This window comes from Falco peregrinus, chromosome 6 (assembly GCF_023634155.1).
Source record: "Falco peregrinus isolate bFalPer1 chromosome 6, bFalPer1.pri, whole genome shotgun sequence".
NCBI classification, from domain to species: domain Eukaryota; kingdom Metazoa; phylum Chordata; class Aves; order Falconiformes; family Falconidae; genus Falco; species Falco peregrinus.
In genome coordinates this window covers 65,643,622-65,661,066 of record NC_073726.1, presented here as the reverse complement: position 1 = coordinate 65,661,066, position 17,445 = coordinate 65,643,622, and the positions used below count along the sequence as shown (strand labels likewise).

General features: G+C 42.3%; 1 protein-coding gene across 2 annotated transcripts in view; it reads right to left on the bottom strand.

Moving 5' to 3' along the window:
• CREB3L2 (cAMP responsive element binding protein 3 like 2) overlaps positions 1-17,445 on the bottom strand; it is an 85,616-nt gene that overhangs the window by 9,953 nt on the left and 58,218 nt on the right. Inside the window, exons 3-8 of one of the 2 annotated variants that reach the window (XM_055807385.1) lie at positions 14,668-14,834; positions 13,005-13,092; positions 11,035-11,213; positions 10,230-10,376; positions 8,453-8,511; positions 7,056-7,124 (exon numbers count right to left, since the gene is read on the bottom strand). In XM_055807385.1, coding sequence (XP_055663360.1) covers positions 7,056-7,124; positions 8,453-8,511; positions 10,230-10,376; positions 11,035-11,213; positions 13,005-13,092; positions 14,668-14,834 — 709 coding nt within the window. Of the gene's footprint in view, positions 1-7,055; positions 7,125-8,452; positions 8,512-10,229; positions 10,377-11,034; positions 11,217-13,004; positions 13,093-14,667; positions 14,835-17,445 lie in introns of both variants that reach the window. The other variant, XM_055807384.1, reaches the window with a different exon arrangement.

Genomic DNA, 17,445 nt, shown 5'->3' with positions numbered 1-17,445 from the left:
AAATAGTTTTTTGCTTCAAATTCCACACCTGGCAGTAACACAGCATTTAATATAAAGTACAGATAGTTAAAAGTCTTCTCCTTGAAGTTTGATGCGAGGAGTGTTTTCCATTTTACAAAGTTTTTACATGTATTAACACCAGAACTTTCAAAAAGCTCTTTTGTCTTTCCCTCAGTTGACGTCCTGAAAAATTATTTCTTTAGTACTTTCAGAAAGCTCTTGTAAGTAAAAATTGTTTTCAGTGTTTCTAGAAGAAATTATTCTGGTAAGCTTACAAACAACTGAAACTGATCTACATGCAAGTGACTAGATGCATATCAACCTGATTCTGTGTCATGAATTCAGCAGGAGTTTCACCATTCCTTGAAGAGGTGCAGAAGCAAGTTTGTAACTGCTCAAAGTAGTGGTAGAGGTACAGCTACCTCATTTTTTCTGAAAACGTGCTGTACAGCAGTTTGGACCACATGCTGGACCATTTTCAAAGAGAAGGTCTTAAAGCCAGATACAGGCACAGACTCCACTTCTCAAATTCATTTATTAAATAAAACATTTGACTGCTATTTGCTAAATCCTCCAGGAGCTGAGAAAAATCACAGATGCTTCAAGTGACTACTCTGACTGTGTATTCCAGAGGTCCCAACCACAATCGCGATTCTCTTGTGGTCAAATTCAACACTCCCCGACCGGGATGATACTCATCTGTCTTTCTGGCTGATTTTCTTCTACAGTATCATCAATTATGACTGTCAGGATACTAGTAATTTAAATGGGAAATGACATCAAAGTATGATTGATATAGGATTTTCACAGAAGTTTTCATTTTGTTTTCATTAAAGCTTTTTAACAGATGAGGAGTAACACAAATGTCTGTCCTCAACACAAATATAGTACAATTTTGTATCAAGATGTTAAATTTGCTGTTTGTTTCCAATGTTACTTTTCAATTCTCCTGTAAGTCTCTCAATCTACTGCGGAGGATAACCCCCACAAAACTTGAGGCAACAGCTTTGGAGGCTGTGACATCAAAAGCTAAAGCAAGAAGCAAGGTCAGGATGTCAGAGAAACTAGGATTATTTTAAGATCAAGTTGGCTAAAAGCTATTGTAGGACAGACCCAGAGGTGCCTTCACAGCTCAATATACACTGGTCTGCCTATTATTATAGTTTTTTTTAATTATCAATGCTCATTGCTAATTAGGGTTTAATGATTCCAAGGACTTCAGGAATGCTTTCTGAAATGAGCACAAGGCATGCTCACAGCAGGTATATCTGGGCCAGCAGATCCTTCTCAACTTATTAAGGAAGGATGTCTTGCATACTCTTGAGAGCATGGTTTATCCTGCAACTCAGTTTTTAAAAAAAGAAAGTGATTAGTCTAATTCAGTCCTTTACTCACTATTAGAGACACCACAGGCAAATTAAGATATTAGAACACTGTCCATCACGTAAATGAGACCATCCTAATTCCCTGGGAAATTCTGCATCTTTCCCCAGTTCCTCCTCACATCCACTACATGGCACAGGGTTCACAAAGACTTGTGTATGTGGTATATATAATTTTCCAGTATAGAAATTACTGCATATAATATTCCCACCATATGACACCAGCTATGTTATACAGCAATGCCTCATTAACCTTGTGGTTTCTGTGCTGTTATAGAAGACTAAATCTTTCCTGTTTGGGGCCTGAGTTACTGGGCTCGACACAGAACAGCTCTGCAGAGGGAGGAGGAAGGAGCTCTCCTCCTCCCCGGCTCCGGGGCTGGCAGCAGCAGCAGCCTTGAAATGCTGATCACTCTTGCCACTTTTGTGGAGGCGTCAGTGAGAAAACACCTAATGGCTGGTGGGGAAATCAACAGAAAAGAGGCAATTCTCATTTTGCTCATCTCTGCCTTTTTGTGTCGAATTTATAAAACCTGCTGGGCAGAGTAGTCTCAGAGAGCTGATTCCAAAACACTCTCTTTTTGGAAAGTATAATTAGGCACGTATCCTGAGGTCTCCTATATACAGAGGAAGATTCATCCCCCAACTTATTTACCAACTGCCTTCATATAAAACCTCTTTCTCCCCCCAGTAATTTGTATGTTTGAGCAGAGCTACTGTCTTTTCAACAGACAAGGACTCAGTGTCGGGAGTCATGAGGCTACAGGTGCATTTTCAAACTAAGAGCAAAAGCCGAGGCGAGGGCAAGAAACAAGCTTGTTCAGAGATGATACCAGCTTACTCTGCTACTGCCAAAATAGGGCACTCCTTGGTGCTTTTATTCTCTATTTGAACCTGGCATGGCAGAATACTTGATTCTGAGGTCAAAAGATCTGTTTTCCCACGCAAAAGCTGCCTTCGTTGCTACTGGATGGCTGCAGGCATAATCTGGACTAAGAGGGAAAAGGAGCAGCTCTCTGCTCAGCAGGACAGGTACCTCAGTCAAACTAAGATGCTCCCTCTACATAGCAGCAGGAAGGCCACAAATACTTTTAGTGAAACACACAGCCTGTGGCTAAGTCCTAACAGGAGGAAATGCAATCCCAAGGCAGCGTGCATAAGGGGGTTTGCACCCACAGGGATTATTTTCACTGTGTCTGACACATTTCCCAGTGATATTCAATTAGAGGGTCACCTCCGTAGGAGGTGTGAACGTGCTTTCACGCTTTTCTCTGCCAATGGAAGCACCTCATAGGAAAGCTGTAAAGTGACTGAAGACTCCTGCTCTCCCTTCCACACACTGCCAGCAAATTCACTCTGCCTATGATGTCTTGTTTTCGTTATGCACATTCACATATTCATCTTCAGAAGAGCCCCTTCCGTGACCAAAGTAAGGAACAAGTCAAGGCTTTCCCTCTGCTTCCAGTGACACTTTGATTAAGGAGAGAAAATCTGTCACTCCAGGATATAGCTACCTGGAAGGCTCCCTCACTTCAGTGTTTAAGTTTAAAATCCAATATAAATTTAAACAAAAAAAGACAGTTTCTAGGGGACACCAAACACTGTTTATTTTGATCAAGACTTTTCAGAGACTTTATCTACTTTGTAAGAAACAACACCTGATTTTGATAAGGACAGAGAAAAATTATCCTGTCTTCCAACTCTACACACAGATGCCTTCTCTGCCTGTCTTCTTTGTAGGAAAGAGAGCAAATCTCAAAGTAAGGTTTTTGCTGAAAGACCAAAATACCCCAAAGCAGAAAAAAGTCCACAATCTTTCCTCATTTGAATTGCAAAGAAAAAAATTGAACAATTTTTCATCAAAGATGTTTCAGCATTAAAAACACTGTCCTGCTGCTTTGAAAAGGAGTCACTCCCGGGCTGCCATGCTTTGTCATGTGTTATAAGGGTGGCCTGAAATGAAGTGCAAGATACCTCATTGCTTAAATCCAGGTCCTTCACTCCTTGAAAATGACTTGGTAAATTACTTCACCAGCCTCAATAACAGAAAAGTCAAGCAAATCAGTGAAGTCTGGCAGCTTTGGTGCTGATAAACCCTTGGTGGGTAAGACTGATACACAATTCGATCTTTAGATGACTGGGAGTCATAATAATAGGTTGAGCAGGAACATGAGAAATGGAAGAACATCCCAGCTGTATTTATAAAGTCACTGACTTTAAGGTGCCTGTCAGAGTGGAGTTCTACACAACCTGCTAGTCATTACTCCAATGCAGCAACTCTAGCAGTTACTTGCATGTACTGTCCATGTGTAGCACTCTCAACAATATGCCAACTGGATCCTATGTCTGTCATTTACCCAGGGAAAGTGATTGTCAATCTGTTTATAAATATAGACTCAACAGAAGTGAAAAGCAAAAGTACTTCTCTTATGTCACACACAGCACCAGATGTTTCACTACTGTCTTTAAGCCCAAATAGCTATGACTCTCAGCTAGACAATGCTGGTGTCAGAAAGCACATTCAGTCCCCTAGATCACTGGCAGTTTCTCCCTTGGGTCCCAGGGACAAAACGTGAGTGGATCAAGCCTTCTTGGTGACTGGGACAAGTCAGTTCAACTCTTGGTGCCCGCTTCTTCTCACACCCTTTGCTTTCTAAGACAGCAGTGTCATGCCCCACATGTTCAGATGCTACTCGAACCAATGACAGCCTGGCTCACTTGTGGCTACAAGACATAACAGGTATGCATGTAATAATGTGCTTCCTTAGTTTTGAGAAAACTGCCTAGAAAGGAACTTGGACAGCTTTCTTTTAAGGGGTTGAGTCACATAAATTAGGAGAGGAAACATATGCTAGTGTTCTAATACCAAAGCTGCCGAAAATGCTGCAGTCACCCACTCAGAATAATAAGAATTAAAAACTCCTCTGCACCTCAGTCCCCAGCTTCCTGCCTTGCCTTTTAAGATGCATGAACGTCAAGGGAGATGCTTCTGGATGCAAATTTTTTGACCACACTTGCAACTTTTACATGACATCTTTTCAGATCCAGAATTTCAAGCTAAGATAGGCTCTCAGGGAAGATTCTTCTAAATTTTTTCATGCTGCTGAAAATAATGTAGGAACATTTTAAGAGAAGATATTTTAGTGTTTCCATGGTTTGGAGCCAGATTTTGTAATGCAAGCAGGGTTTTCCTGAAGACTTAGGTACGTACCTGTGCAAATGTGTTCTATATATAGAATGACATGCTCTAAAAAACTGATTGCACATACTGAAAGGAAACTGCTGTTCAATAGTTGTATGCTTTGGAAATTGCCCTTCAGTTCCTCTCAACTCCAGCCAGACTATACAATCAAGATGCTGACTGAGAGTACATAGATGTGTGTGAACTTTTAGGTAAGCAACTATAGCCCAGTTTTCCAACAAGGTAAAAAAACAACTTTGTCTTCATCTACACTTGAATGCATTAACATTTCCTCATGTAATCACAGCTCTTATTTTCCTGTTACCATTCTTCCACTCTTACAGTTTTTCACAGCAAAAGAACAGCTCTAATGTTTGCAGATCTACTTTTAGATAATACCTTCAACAACATCTTCATTTTTTACTGCATCAAACACTCAAAGTTGCAGCTGAAGTCCACTGGGGCTCTGCTTTGGGCATGTTAAATAAGATGCACATGTGTATGACTGTATGCTAGGTGCTTTGAGAAATAAAGTCCTAACATATAAATTTGGGCACCCAAGAATAAACTGACACTGCATGATTTTGACCATCACTGCTCTGAACTTTGATTCTTGACTGTACATAGGAGATGGAAGTACCAGCTATAGGATGCTGTGAAGACAAGTTCTGAAACATTTGAACGGTCTCTGGATGCCACATCAAGGTTCTGTGCAAATACTAATGAGGAAACCAGACATTTTGAATTCATCATAGGAAATGGATAATATACATTAAACAAGGGCCTGGAACCATTCTCTGAATTACATAGTTGCACAATTATACACTAAATAAGAAAAGCGGCTCTTTGAGGTGAAACGCGGCTCTTTGAGGTTGTTATATAATTCAGGCTTGATGAATTTACAAATCTCTCAGTACTTCAATTTGAAGCTTCAGCAGATTTTAGATATAGTTGATATCTAAATAGCCAAAACAGTATTGCCATGAATTAATGAATTACAAGAATTTCTGTGCAGAGGGTCAGGAACATCTGCTTCTCCGCAGATTACAAATCAATATCAATGTTATTGCAGAGGGAAGAAAACAATGCAACTCGTTCCACATGCCTAAAGTATAAAGGATTTGGAGATAATATCACTTAGCCAAATATTTTTAGAACATTTAGCATGAGAGAACTAAGATCAACAAATAATAGAGAAGATGCTAAAAGTCCTGTCTAAAAGGATGGACAGTACTAACAAAGCTATTCTCATGACCACATCTGCAACAACTCCGAGATGAAAACAGCTGGCCAAATTTAGCTGAACTGGGGAGAACAACTCCAGGCTTGACAAAATGTTGTCTGAGTGTTCCATCCACAGCTGCACCTTTCCTTAGAGCAGCTGGCTTCAGCATCTCCTGGGACAGATCCTGGGAGAGAAAACCCTACACCATACATACAGAACAATTCCTGGGTCTTATGTAAAACCCTGGAGGAAGATACAAGAGGCACAGAAATGGCTTGGCTCTCTTCAAACAAGCAGCAGATGTCTTCGTGCATGAGCAGTGTGTGGGAGACACTCTCCAGCAAATTACACTGCTACAGGGTCTGGCTCCATGAAATTAGAGATCGAATCCGGAGATTAGAAACAACATGCCACTCAATTAGCAATATATTGGCTGCCAGACAAGCTCTAGGGCCGTCCTCCACGATCATGGGTCTTATCTTCAAAACCCAGTCTCCTCCCACACTTCCATGCTACCATCATGTTCAGTGGTAATATTTAACCATCACTACAAACACCTCTAACTAGAAGTCATATCTAGTCCCTCATCGGAATTCACCATCACTAGAGAACACACTGAGCATAACCGATGACTGACACTCCACTCTCAGCTAACATCCAATTAGAAGCTCAGCTATTCAACATTTTCTGCCATGTGTCCTTTGAGAAAGCCACCACGGAGTCACCCATTTCTTCAGAAGTTAACAAGAAGTTGATTTCCCCCCTCCAAATGAAGGATATTCCAGGGTGTGAGATGGTTAGAAGGGTACACAATAATTGCAATGATATTTAGTAGTCCAGAAGGAACTAATAATGGTTCTTGAGCTTCAGCACCGTAATTTCTAGAAGTGTCATGTTCCAGGTCAAGGTCTCCTGTCAAAACCATCTTGCACTAAATAAAGACAATCCTGAGAGTTGGGCTGTAGCCTTTTCTTTGTTATATATCATTAATTATGTTTTCTTGGACAGCAGAAGAACTCTTAAGAAGGGTGCTAAAAGGTTTCTCAAGCACACCACAGGCTAGGGAGACAGTTTAGGACCTGACATGAAAGCCTTCATGCTTTATATCACACTGTAATCACAATAACTGGCCTTCCTCATCTTTCTGTGACATTAACCACATCGGCTATAGCTATTGTTTAATTTCAACTCATGTCCTAACTTCCAGATTTTCACTTTTCACTGTAATATCATGCTACAGTTTTGTTTTATTCCCTTCATACCTTACCTGTTAGTATTCTCCAGGACTTCAACCTTCTTACGCAGCTCGCTATTTTCATTTGAACAGGTCTCAACTCTGGAGACAGCACAAGGACAGAAAGAGAAATGTAAAAAATCAGTCATTTATTCTATAATTGTTATTGTTAAACAAACCAAGCTTGCTTTCACACAGAGAGCTCTATGATCTTACCTACATTTAATGAAGTTACAACGACTAACTTCAGTAATAGTCTTTAATCATACTTAGTGTAAAAGACATTGCAAAAGATACTACTAGCTGCAGACCACCTGCTTACAGTGCTCAACTACATCCCAGCAGGAGCAGCTCATTTAGGATGGGTTGTAACTACTTTTTGCCCCTCAAAATAGCAACAGCAAAGACCCTGCTCAGATTTTCTCTGCACATTTGGCCATGGGACAGATACTTTAAAAGTTACAGAACACACTATATTTATGTTGTTAGCAACTATTTTTTGCAATTTGGCAAATGCCATGCTTTCGAAATAAGGTCCTCGAATTTCAAGTTTATGGAGGCTAATAAGCCAGCAGATTAATTCCCAAGAGAGTTCTCACTTCCACGCTTTCCCTGGAAATCCCCAAAACTAAAGCAGATTAGCATATAACATGCCACATAAAAGGTCCAAGTAAAAATATGGGACTCCCAAGTAGACAAACATGACCATCTGGAATAGCTTCAAGAAGGAAAAAGGTAAAGGGAAATATTTTTGGTATCTGGATGCAGAGGGTGCAACTTCGTAACAGTAACTCTGAGAAAGCGAGTCTCAACTATAAAGAGATAAGAAGACAAAAAGGAAATCACATCAAGGATATCACCAAAGATGGTACAAGGGGTTTAACAGATCCATCTGGTGAAGTGCATAAGATAAATGCACTAGAAAACTTGTCTCTTGGAAGGAAGATTTATTTGAGACATAAATCACTAACTGGGAGTTTGACTCCTCCTTGCTAAGGGAAGTCAATGGGTCACGTGCTGTTTTCCCGAGTCCTGCTTATTTTCCCAGGCAGTCCTGACTCACCCACTTTCTACTTCTGTCTCCATCTGCTCTAGAAGACAGAATATATTCACTGTGAATCCACCTTTCCACGGACACTGCCTACCCACTAGGCCAACAGAGTTGCGTGAGGCAGAGGCCAATAGCAGATGGGTCTTGCCTTATTTAAGGTTTAAAGTCTTTATCAGCGTGTTAGCAACATGGTGGTGTAACGAACGTAGCACCCAGCACATGCAGAAGCAGAAGCCAGAAGGGCCTTTTCTCAGTCATAACCACGAGATGGCAGCTGGCACTCTGTGCACAAAACAGTCTCAGCATCAACAGCTGGATCCCTTCCCAGTCCAGAACTAGTGCTATTGGCCGGCTTGAAACAGGAGGGAGGTTGGCTTACTTTTTTTCCAGACTGTCCATGTATTCTTTCTTTTTTCTTCTGCTTTCCTGGGCAGAGATCTAAGGAAAAAGGAAGAAAAACACCAAATATTTGCATAGAAAAAAAGCATCAGAGTTGAATTAATAAACTGGTAAAAAGCCCTGACATTATTAGATTCGAGCATCCGTGCTGTTCTCATTTCTATTCCTGGCAAGCAAAGCACTGACTTGGTCTGCTTCCACATCCTGAAGTAAGACTGCTCTGCTCAGTAGTGGGAAAAAGATCATCCTTGCTCTTACAAAACTAACCTTAAAAAGTGAATCAGATTCATCTGGAGAGAATATCCTACGACAAATACTAAAAGATGATCCCAGGACAATGCCTTGCATCTGGGAGAGGAAAAGCCCATGTATACATTAGAAAGCAGCTTTGCAGAAAAGACTTGGGGGACCTGATGAACAAGTCAAATCTCAGTCAGCAATGTGCCCCTGCAGCAAAGGCAGCCACAGATCCGGCTCTACGTTAACAAGGACTGGAGGTAGAAGGTTAAGAGAGTGGTTCTTGCCCTCTATTCGGTGCCTGCGAGGCCACAGCTGAGCACAGCATACAGTTTGTGGCTCTGAAATAAATACTTTGGGTGTACAGAAGCAAGCCCAGAGAAAGACCACAGCTATCTATAATAAGCATGCTGGAGCACATGATGTATCAGGAAAGGCAGGGAAAGCTGGGTTTGTTCAGATTTAAGAAGACAAGGCTAAAGAGGGAATCCTATTGCAGTCCTCAACTATCTTGCATAGTGAAGATGATGTCAGAGTCTTCTAAAAGAGGCATACAGCAAAATGGCAAGAGGCATCAAATGCAAGCTGCAACAAGGGAAATTCCAATGAGACACTAAGAATGCTATTCATTTGTTTTTACCACAAGAGTGGCCTAGTATGGGAACAGGTTGCCCATAGATGGTGGGGACTTGCCACCCTTTAAGACAGTAAAATGTGACTGGACAAGTCCCTAAGCAACTTGCTCTAAGCTGGCCCTGCTTTCAAAGCAAGCAGTTGGACCAAAGGACCTCCAGAGATCCCCTCCAATATATATGGCTGATTATATGAAAGTGGTACATAAAATGCAGAAGGTCACTTCCAAAAATTTTGAAAATACATCTTACAAGACCAAATTCCCATTCGGTGTGGGCAAATTTACACCTCTGTCTACAAAACCAGTAACAGAATGCATTAACCTTCCAAGATGTGCTAGTATCCTCTAGAACAAGTGAGCTAGCCAGGTCTGGAAAAAAATGCTTTCCTCCCTACCACTAGGCTCTTCCCCACGTTGGAAGAAAGAAACAACTTGTAGGGCATTTCACAGCCTTGGTATCAACCATCCATTTAAAGGTCACAGAATTTAGTGATCAAAAGAATAGGACACTGAAATACAGTCAGATTTTAAAACATGAATCAGTGGAAAAGAACACCTTCATGACCATGGAGAGAATACAGAGGTCTTTGCCTACCATAAGGGTAGGACTGTGCTGTTTTTAAAAAGGAGCTAAGCAACAGCAACTTGATACACTGCTTGCTAAATACTCTATTGTTCATGTGTTCAGGTAAATACATAGACGGAGGCACACTGTCATAGTGACAGACAATTTGATGGATGTGTTTAGGAACAAAGAAAAACACTTCATTAGAAGTCATCTTATAGCATTCAACAGTACCAACAAATCATTACTGCAGAATTGTTGCAGCATTTTTTTAAATGAAGGAAAAGCAGAAGCTACCCAGCAAAGCTAACTAACATTTACCTTGTTCTTTATTTTCCTGCGGATTTTCTTCAGCACCTTTTCCTCTGCTTTTGTCAGGGGCAGTTTGGTAGGGATTGGGTACCCCTCTGCTATCAGCGTCCTCTTCTCCTCCTCTGTCAGGATGAGCGGGCCGGTCCCCTGTAATTTCTCCAGGTGTCACAGAAATGAAATAATACAACAGTAAGCGCACACAGCCCTAGAGAAAAGGCTGTTAGGGAAGAGAGGCAGTAGCTCTTCCACTTCAGAAAGGACTGCCTACTATAACAGCAGCCACTTGCAATTGGGAATGCATGGAAGCGGAAGACTTCTTAGATAGCTTCCATTCAGAGACTGAACCTTTGGGACAGGAGTCCCTCAAACAGTTGTTCTCAGCCCAGCTCTGCACACAGAGGCCAACAGTAAAACTTCCTTTAGCTCAAACAGGGAAAGAGACAAATGAGAAGAAGCACTACTGAAAATCCCTCCCTAAAGATAACCACTTGCTTTCAACAAGACAAGAGGACAGACGCAGATCTACCAGGGACAGGTTAACCCAGCAGGGCTGGGTCCTAACGCAAAACACAATCCATGGTGGAAGAGACCTAATAACACTGTTGAACCCTGTCTCAACTTAGAGGAGAGGCACACACTGTTCTCTGTGGGAACAGAACAGACCAGTGAGCAAGAATTACCGGATCTGCAGTTTTGACCAGAGATCTAAAAAAACCCAGAAAATCAGCAAATTCACGGCAAAAAAAAAATTTAAAAAGGAAAAAAAAACCCAGAGGCAGATAGATAGATGCTGGAAAAAGCCAGCCAAACTTACATGCGGTGCAGTCAGGAGAGGGGAATTGGAAAGCACTGAAGCTGTGCGCGATGTCACTTTAGCCGTGGCTTGTAGCTGGACGGGGCTTGAAGGAGGGAGCGATCTAGCCGGGCTCTGCCCTCCTTCAGAGTCACTGCCATGGCTGCTGGGAGGGGTTGGAGGCAAATGAAGGGGATCCACTGCTAAATGGCAAGAGAGACATATAACACAAGGTTTTGAGGTGCTAATTTAATTTTCCACTAGAGCCACCACCATCACCCCAGCTTCCAAGACTGGGACTGTCTGCTAAAAAATGGATTAAGAAAAGTGGCAACTTGGAAGATTTTCAGAGCATGCAGGTCTCCAAAGGAGGAATGAATTGCAGCAGCTATCTTTAGGTTCAAGAGACAAAACACGGCTCTGCACATATGCTCCAGTCTTTTCTACCTACACTTCAGATTCTTCTCCAAATATTTTGAGGTTTAAGTATAACCAGTACAAGGCCCCTGTCCCTCGGAAACCACATTAACAGAGGGGCTCTGAGCCAGTGTACTTTCTCTCCAAAAACAATAATCTTTCCTAACTTTGCTGTGTATTAAACAAATTGCCATTATTTTTCAAGAGAAGGGCTTGTGCCCAAGGTGTTATATAAACAGGGAGGAGAGAAATAATCTGGCTCCTAAGGACCTGGTTTGCCACAACTGGTAGGAAGTGAGATGTACTGATGGAGCAGGAGCAGCATAAGCAACGACCGCAGGAATCTCTCTCTGTGCTATCCAGGGCCATAAGCTAACTTCTGCTGCACTTACAGCCAAAAAAACCTGTGCTAGAACTGGCAAGCAAAGTGCTGCTTATGACCAAATGGGTCTGAACCACGAGAAGCAGGGCAATGTCTCACTTACTCATATTACATGGACAATTTAGCAAATGTCCAAACCAGCCACAACTATAGTCATTTTTCCTCTGAGAGAAATTTACAGCGATGAAACTTGGGAATAGGAAGACAAGAGCTGAATTTGCTGCCTTCCACTTCTGTTATACTATGAAAATTGGAGTTGAAAAAATCAAATAGGTGGTGGGGGAGGAAGGAAGAAAAACAGTAACAAAGAAAAGCTATTACACATGAGCTCTCTCTGTCTTGCATCATATCTGGTAGTTGCCAGAAGACAACACACACTTGAAAAAAAAGCAAGGCCCCTAACTGCACAAATTGAGCAACTGAATGTATGCCCCGGGTTGAGATAGAGCCTCCCTTTTTCCACCTGCTACACCACTTGCTTCTCTCCCTAAAGCAGTTCTACTTACCTATACAGATGAATTCATTAACAGAACGTCAAGTGTTCCTAATGTAGATGCAGTTATCTGCTCAAATTTCAGCCCAAATATTTGGCTTTTTCAAACTTCTCTTGGGTTAACAGATCATGTGCCACAAAGCCCTGTTTAACTTTCAGGGCAGGGATCCTTGCTCCTCCTTCCTCGTTTACAGACTAGTGCAAAGAGGTCCTGGTCATTCTTTAAAAGTCTGCTAAAAATAATGTGCTAGGAACAGATGCACCTAACTTCTAATTTCATATAAACTCACATCCTTGCTTTTGTATCAGAGGTTAAAACAGTGAAGTTTCCACTTATGCTCTTCATGTTTTCTATGCCTTAAGTTCCTTCAAATTGATTTCTCTTCTAGCCTAAATAATCCTGTACTTGAAGGATTCAAACTCCCTCCAGTAACTGTACAATTATTAATATGCTACAGACAAAAAATGGATCATTTTCTTTATGATGAGCAAGGGAGGGAAAAAAAGAAGAAAAAACACATAAATGGATCAGAGAGAGGCTGGCTCTTCAGCAGCCTGAGTTGAATCCCTAGAAGGCAACAGCTTCAGCCTAAAGATTAACATGGTGAATGAGGAAGCCAAATATTTAATCAGGGTAAAGTACATTTATTGTGCATTCTGGTCATCTCCCACTGTATTTTGTGTTGGTAATTAACAGACCTTCCTTAGAAGAGAGGTTCAAGAACTGATCCACTTCATGGGGCTCCAATTTAATCTCTGGAAGAACTTTCTGGCTCAGTGGTTTCATCTAGAAAAGAGAAATTAACAGCATGAAAACCCAAAGTACATCTTAAAATCTTAATAGAAGGATACAAGGACGACTTCTCCTTCCCTCTCCGGCTCTGCTACAGGCAAAGCTTTAACTGTTTCACACAGTTTGCTAAACCAGGCTACAGAGAATGCTGCCCCAGCTACTCCCACTATGGCTTTTCTTACTACTATATTTACTTAAATAAAAGATTACACCTCAGAGGTGACATTTCAGACTGAAAGCTAGCATGCAACCCACTCAAATTACTTCTCTTAGCAACAGAGCTGCTACTAGGATTTGCTGGACCACACAGTCTGTTAGAGCAGAGAGGGAAACACTCCCGGCAGTGGGGGAGAGCCTGTTCCAAGACCGTTGTTATCTGGGAGAAAGAGCAAGGTGCCAAGTCACTCAGCACCACATTATCGGACCCAAGTTCATCTCACAGTGTGGAGGAGCAGGAAAAGAGACAGTCGCAGCTGTCCAAAGTTTGGAAGACATCTGGCTTGCCCTGTTGACAGGGCTGGGGCACCAGGCTGACTAGCTGTTGCCCAGTCTGCCTGTGTGCTACAGTCAGTCAGTCTGGCACGTCAGCATGCTCACTGCAGCCAAAATCTATCTCAATAACCTGTGTTAATTAATCCATGCAATGGTAACGAGCCACGAGCTTTTCCCAATATACTTTTTGCAAATCACGGCATGCCAAGCTATAGCAGGACTATGTACCAGGGACAGCATATTCAGAAGAAGATTATGGGAAACTTGTGTTTAATCTGTTCAGTTTCTCATAAAATAATTTCTGTTGCACATATTTCTGATCCACATCCAAGCGGAAACATTTACTTTTTAGCATATATGAACTCCACCTGGCCCAGACTGACATTGCACCCTGGGGACTGAGAACAATCATGCTTCGTCCTCCACTAACAGGGGACCCTGGTGAGCCCTCAGCTACTGCAGTTCCTTCTCCTTAAACCAACCACAGGCAAACTAAGCCCTCAAGAATGCCCACTGGCTGCTCCAGCTGTGGTCAGAAAGGCATCACAAATGCTCCTGATGAGGCAGGTTGGTGTGGAAGCAGCAACAGCTTGAAATGTCAAAGCTTCACAAATCTGGCAAGAGTGACTTAGCAGGCAAACAGGGAAACTCTCCAGTCATTTCAAACAAGAAGTCTTGTTCTGATTATGGGAAGGCACAACAGCACTAAAGCACATTATTATGGAAAACACTTAGCTTGTCACAGGCTCAATAGGGCAAATGGGTTAGTCAGTTCAGGTGGGACTGGTTCATTAGAAACTGTTTAAATATTTTTTAAAACGCAAGGTCCCCAGGCTTTGAGGATAGCATAGAAGAGAAAGTAGTGCATCTAACCATTAAGACCTGAAGATGCAGGTAAGTGTTTTGAAACATAAGCTCTTACAGCAGTAGTGAGACACCAGCACACTTCAAAAACCATTAAAGCAGCCTGCAGCATGCATCCTGAATTGACAGGCTTTGGCACTAAGGAGTCTACACTGGTATGCAAGCATAGAAGAACCTACAGCTAATTGCACAGAGGAGAACAGAAAAAAGTACCAGGGCATCCATTTGTAGCTCTGGTTGCTCCCCCTCCAGCGATGTGGCCGTGACAGTGAGACTGACTGAGGGAGCAAGGCCTGATGTCTCGCACAAAACTGGCTCAGTCTTTATTCCTGCTGGAGTAAGCTCTGCAGCCAGACACCATTCCTCATTTTCCAGGTCACCTGCCAGGGAAGGAAATCAGACACCACATGTTTAGGTCAAAGACAGAAATACTACAAATGAAAATAATGTCATTCCTCCTCCAGCGAAGGGAAACAAACACAGAAGGCATTTCAGTCCATCAACAAAACTCTGTCCTTACTATTCAGCTCTTAGTCAATGCAGACAACCATGCCATTTCAGGGCTGTAACCTAATCCTAGCCCCAGGATACAGAGAGGAGCAGCGAGGAAAGACAGAGCACTAATCACTGAAGATTGCCGAAAGCTGCTAACACGTAGCAGAACAAGACCAAACAAAAGCCATTGGGTAAAGCAGCCAGGGAGCCATATCCTACACACACTAATGCCTGCTCATTCGGTTTTATTCCTCCTTGTATAGATGGCGTTTAGCCAGACTTCTGTTCCTTCTACTGCTTGCAATCATCAAATAACTGGAGTAGTGATATTATACTTTTAAGAACAAAGCATTTTTCATACTCTCAACTTCAAAAATTTTCTCCCAAGGACTCATTTAGTAAGTATAAAAGAGGACAAAGACTTCGATGATTTCACCAGAGCACCAGTGCTATGGTGATCATGCTAACTTCCTCCCCAGACCCTCTGGAAGTCACAGCACAGGATGCGTATTTTGACTGGCAGCAATGAAACACGCATTGCATGTTGGCAGAATTGTTCCTTAGCTCCACTTACTGCAAGCTTACAAATCCAAAGAAGGTCATGCCACTTTTCAGGGGACAAAGCTGAAAGGTTTGCCTTGCACTGTCAAGAATTGGAAGAAGGCTTGCATGGGAAGTTGGTAGCCCCCTATTTCCATTCATGAAGCCATTGTTTGGCTTGCTGAGAAGGGACTTATTCTCCCAGGTCTAAAGTATGACAGAAGATCAAGACCTTGAGAGGATTTAACCTTTAAAACAATTCCACAAGGCTATTAACCACCCCACTTAAAAAAAAAAAATAATCAAATGTATTTTTGACAGTTGTAAATCTGTCTTAAAAAAAATTCTCATCCCTACTGCTAGAGTTCAGTCATGTAAGTTCTCTTACAGGAGAGTACCCTACACCAGCTGTACTGCACCTCAGGAGCATACAGCACAGTCCTCTGCCACAACTCATCAGTAGTTGCGAGAAGCACGTCCATTAAATCAAGCAGCTGGAATCTGAGGCCAAATACATAACAGTGTTGATCTTTCTTTCAAAGCTTTCTCCTGCCTTCAGAGTATTTATGCATATACAGACTTAAAGCAGAGAGCAAGCACGTACACCATATGGCTAGTAAACAGCAACAGAGCTTTGAATTAGCTGCACGCTGCACCAACACTGTGGGAGGCAGCCACGGTGCTGTGGCTGTGCCACCAGCGGTCTGCAGGGCTGACAAGCCCCTTACACACCGAACTTACACATCACATGGTGAGATGTCAACAGAGTTCAGCTGCAAACAGGTAACAAAAATAAGAGTGGGCTTTACAGCCTCCGTGCTGCTGTCTGCCTTGCTGTTAAGACCACACACACATACGGCACACAGGCACTGGGCAGAGGCTGGGTGAGTGGAAGAAGGGAGAAGCATGTGCGTCTCCAGTGCCAGTAATTACTTTGTGGTGGGACCTAACCTCCACCAACGGCAAGGAAGGAGGTAATTTGAGTAGACACACCAAGGAATTAAAAATGAAAAACACAGATCCTGTAATAAGAAGTCAACAACAGCAAGCCCAGCTCTGCCAAAAGAAGCAATGGTACAGCAAGGGCTAAACGCTGTATTTAAGTTTGTAGAGAACTTACTCCCAAAGCTTTCTGGGAAATGCAGAAATATAAAAATAGAAGTATTTATGAAAAAAAGAGGTAGCATTGTCTAAATATTAACTCAGGAGACAGGACATTGCTCTCTTTCAACCTCCCTGAGCCTCTCTACTCACAAACCCAAGAACGCAGCTCCCTCCGTGCCAACTGCAATGAAAGATTCAGTGATCTGTGGACTTCCTCTAGCTTACTGTGTGTGGATCATTCAGATAAGAGATTTAAAGCGGTACCTTTGCCTGGAAATCCAGACTCCCTTGGCAAATTAAACTTTGAAATGCTTGTTTGGATAAGTTCTGCCAAAACCTCTCCCCACAACATGTTGTGCAGAGCCTCTGCTTTCTGCCTCACACCTCTGGGATGAGCTACCCCATGGCAGTGCTATCATCTGGGATCTACTTGACACTCCCTTTGGGAGGGGAGGCTGCATATAAATGAGAGCTATCACTGAAGCAAGTAATTAGCCCTGAACTTTCTGACATTTGTATCACTGTGCAAGTAGAACAGAAATCTAGCCACTGGGTGCCCAGCAAAAAAAGGGCATGTACTCTAAGGCTGCACTTTGTGATGTTTATCATCTCTAATCCCTAGACTCATTATGAGAATTCAGCTGCTGTAAGACAGCAAGATATGCTGGCCTTCAGCCGGTCATTTTACTCTTCTGGAACCTGACTTTGCTGATTAAGCTGACATCCCTGCCATCACCACTTAGATCCGCACAAACTGCTTGGAGTTAATCTAGGCTTCAAAGCCGGTCTAACCAGTTTGTAGGGTTACAAATGGTTTTCAGTGACAGCAACATACAGTGTTTAACACTGAGA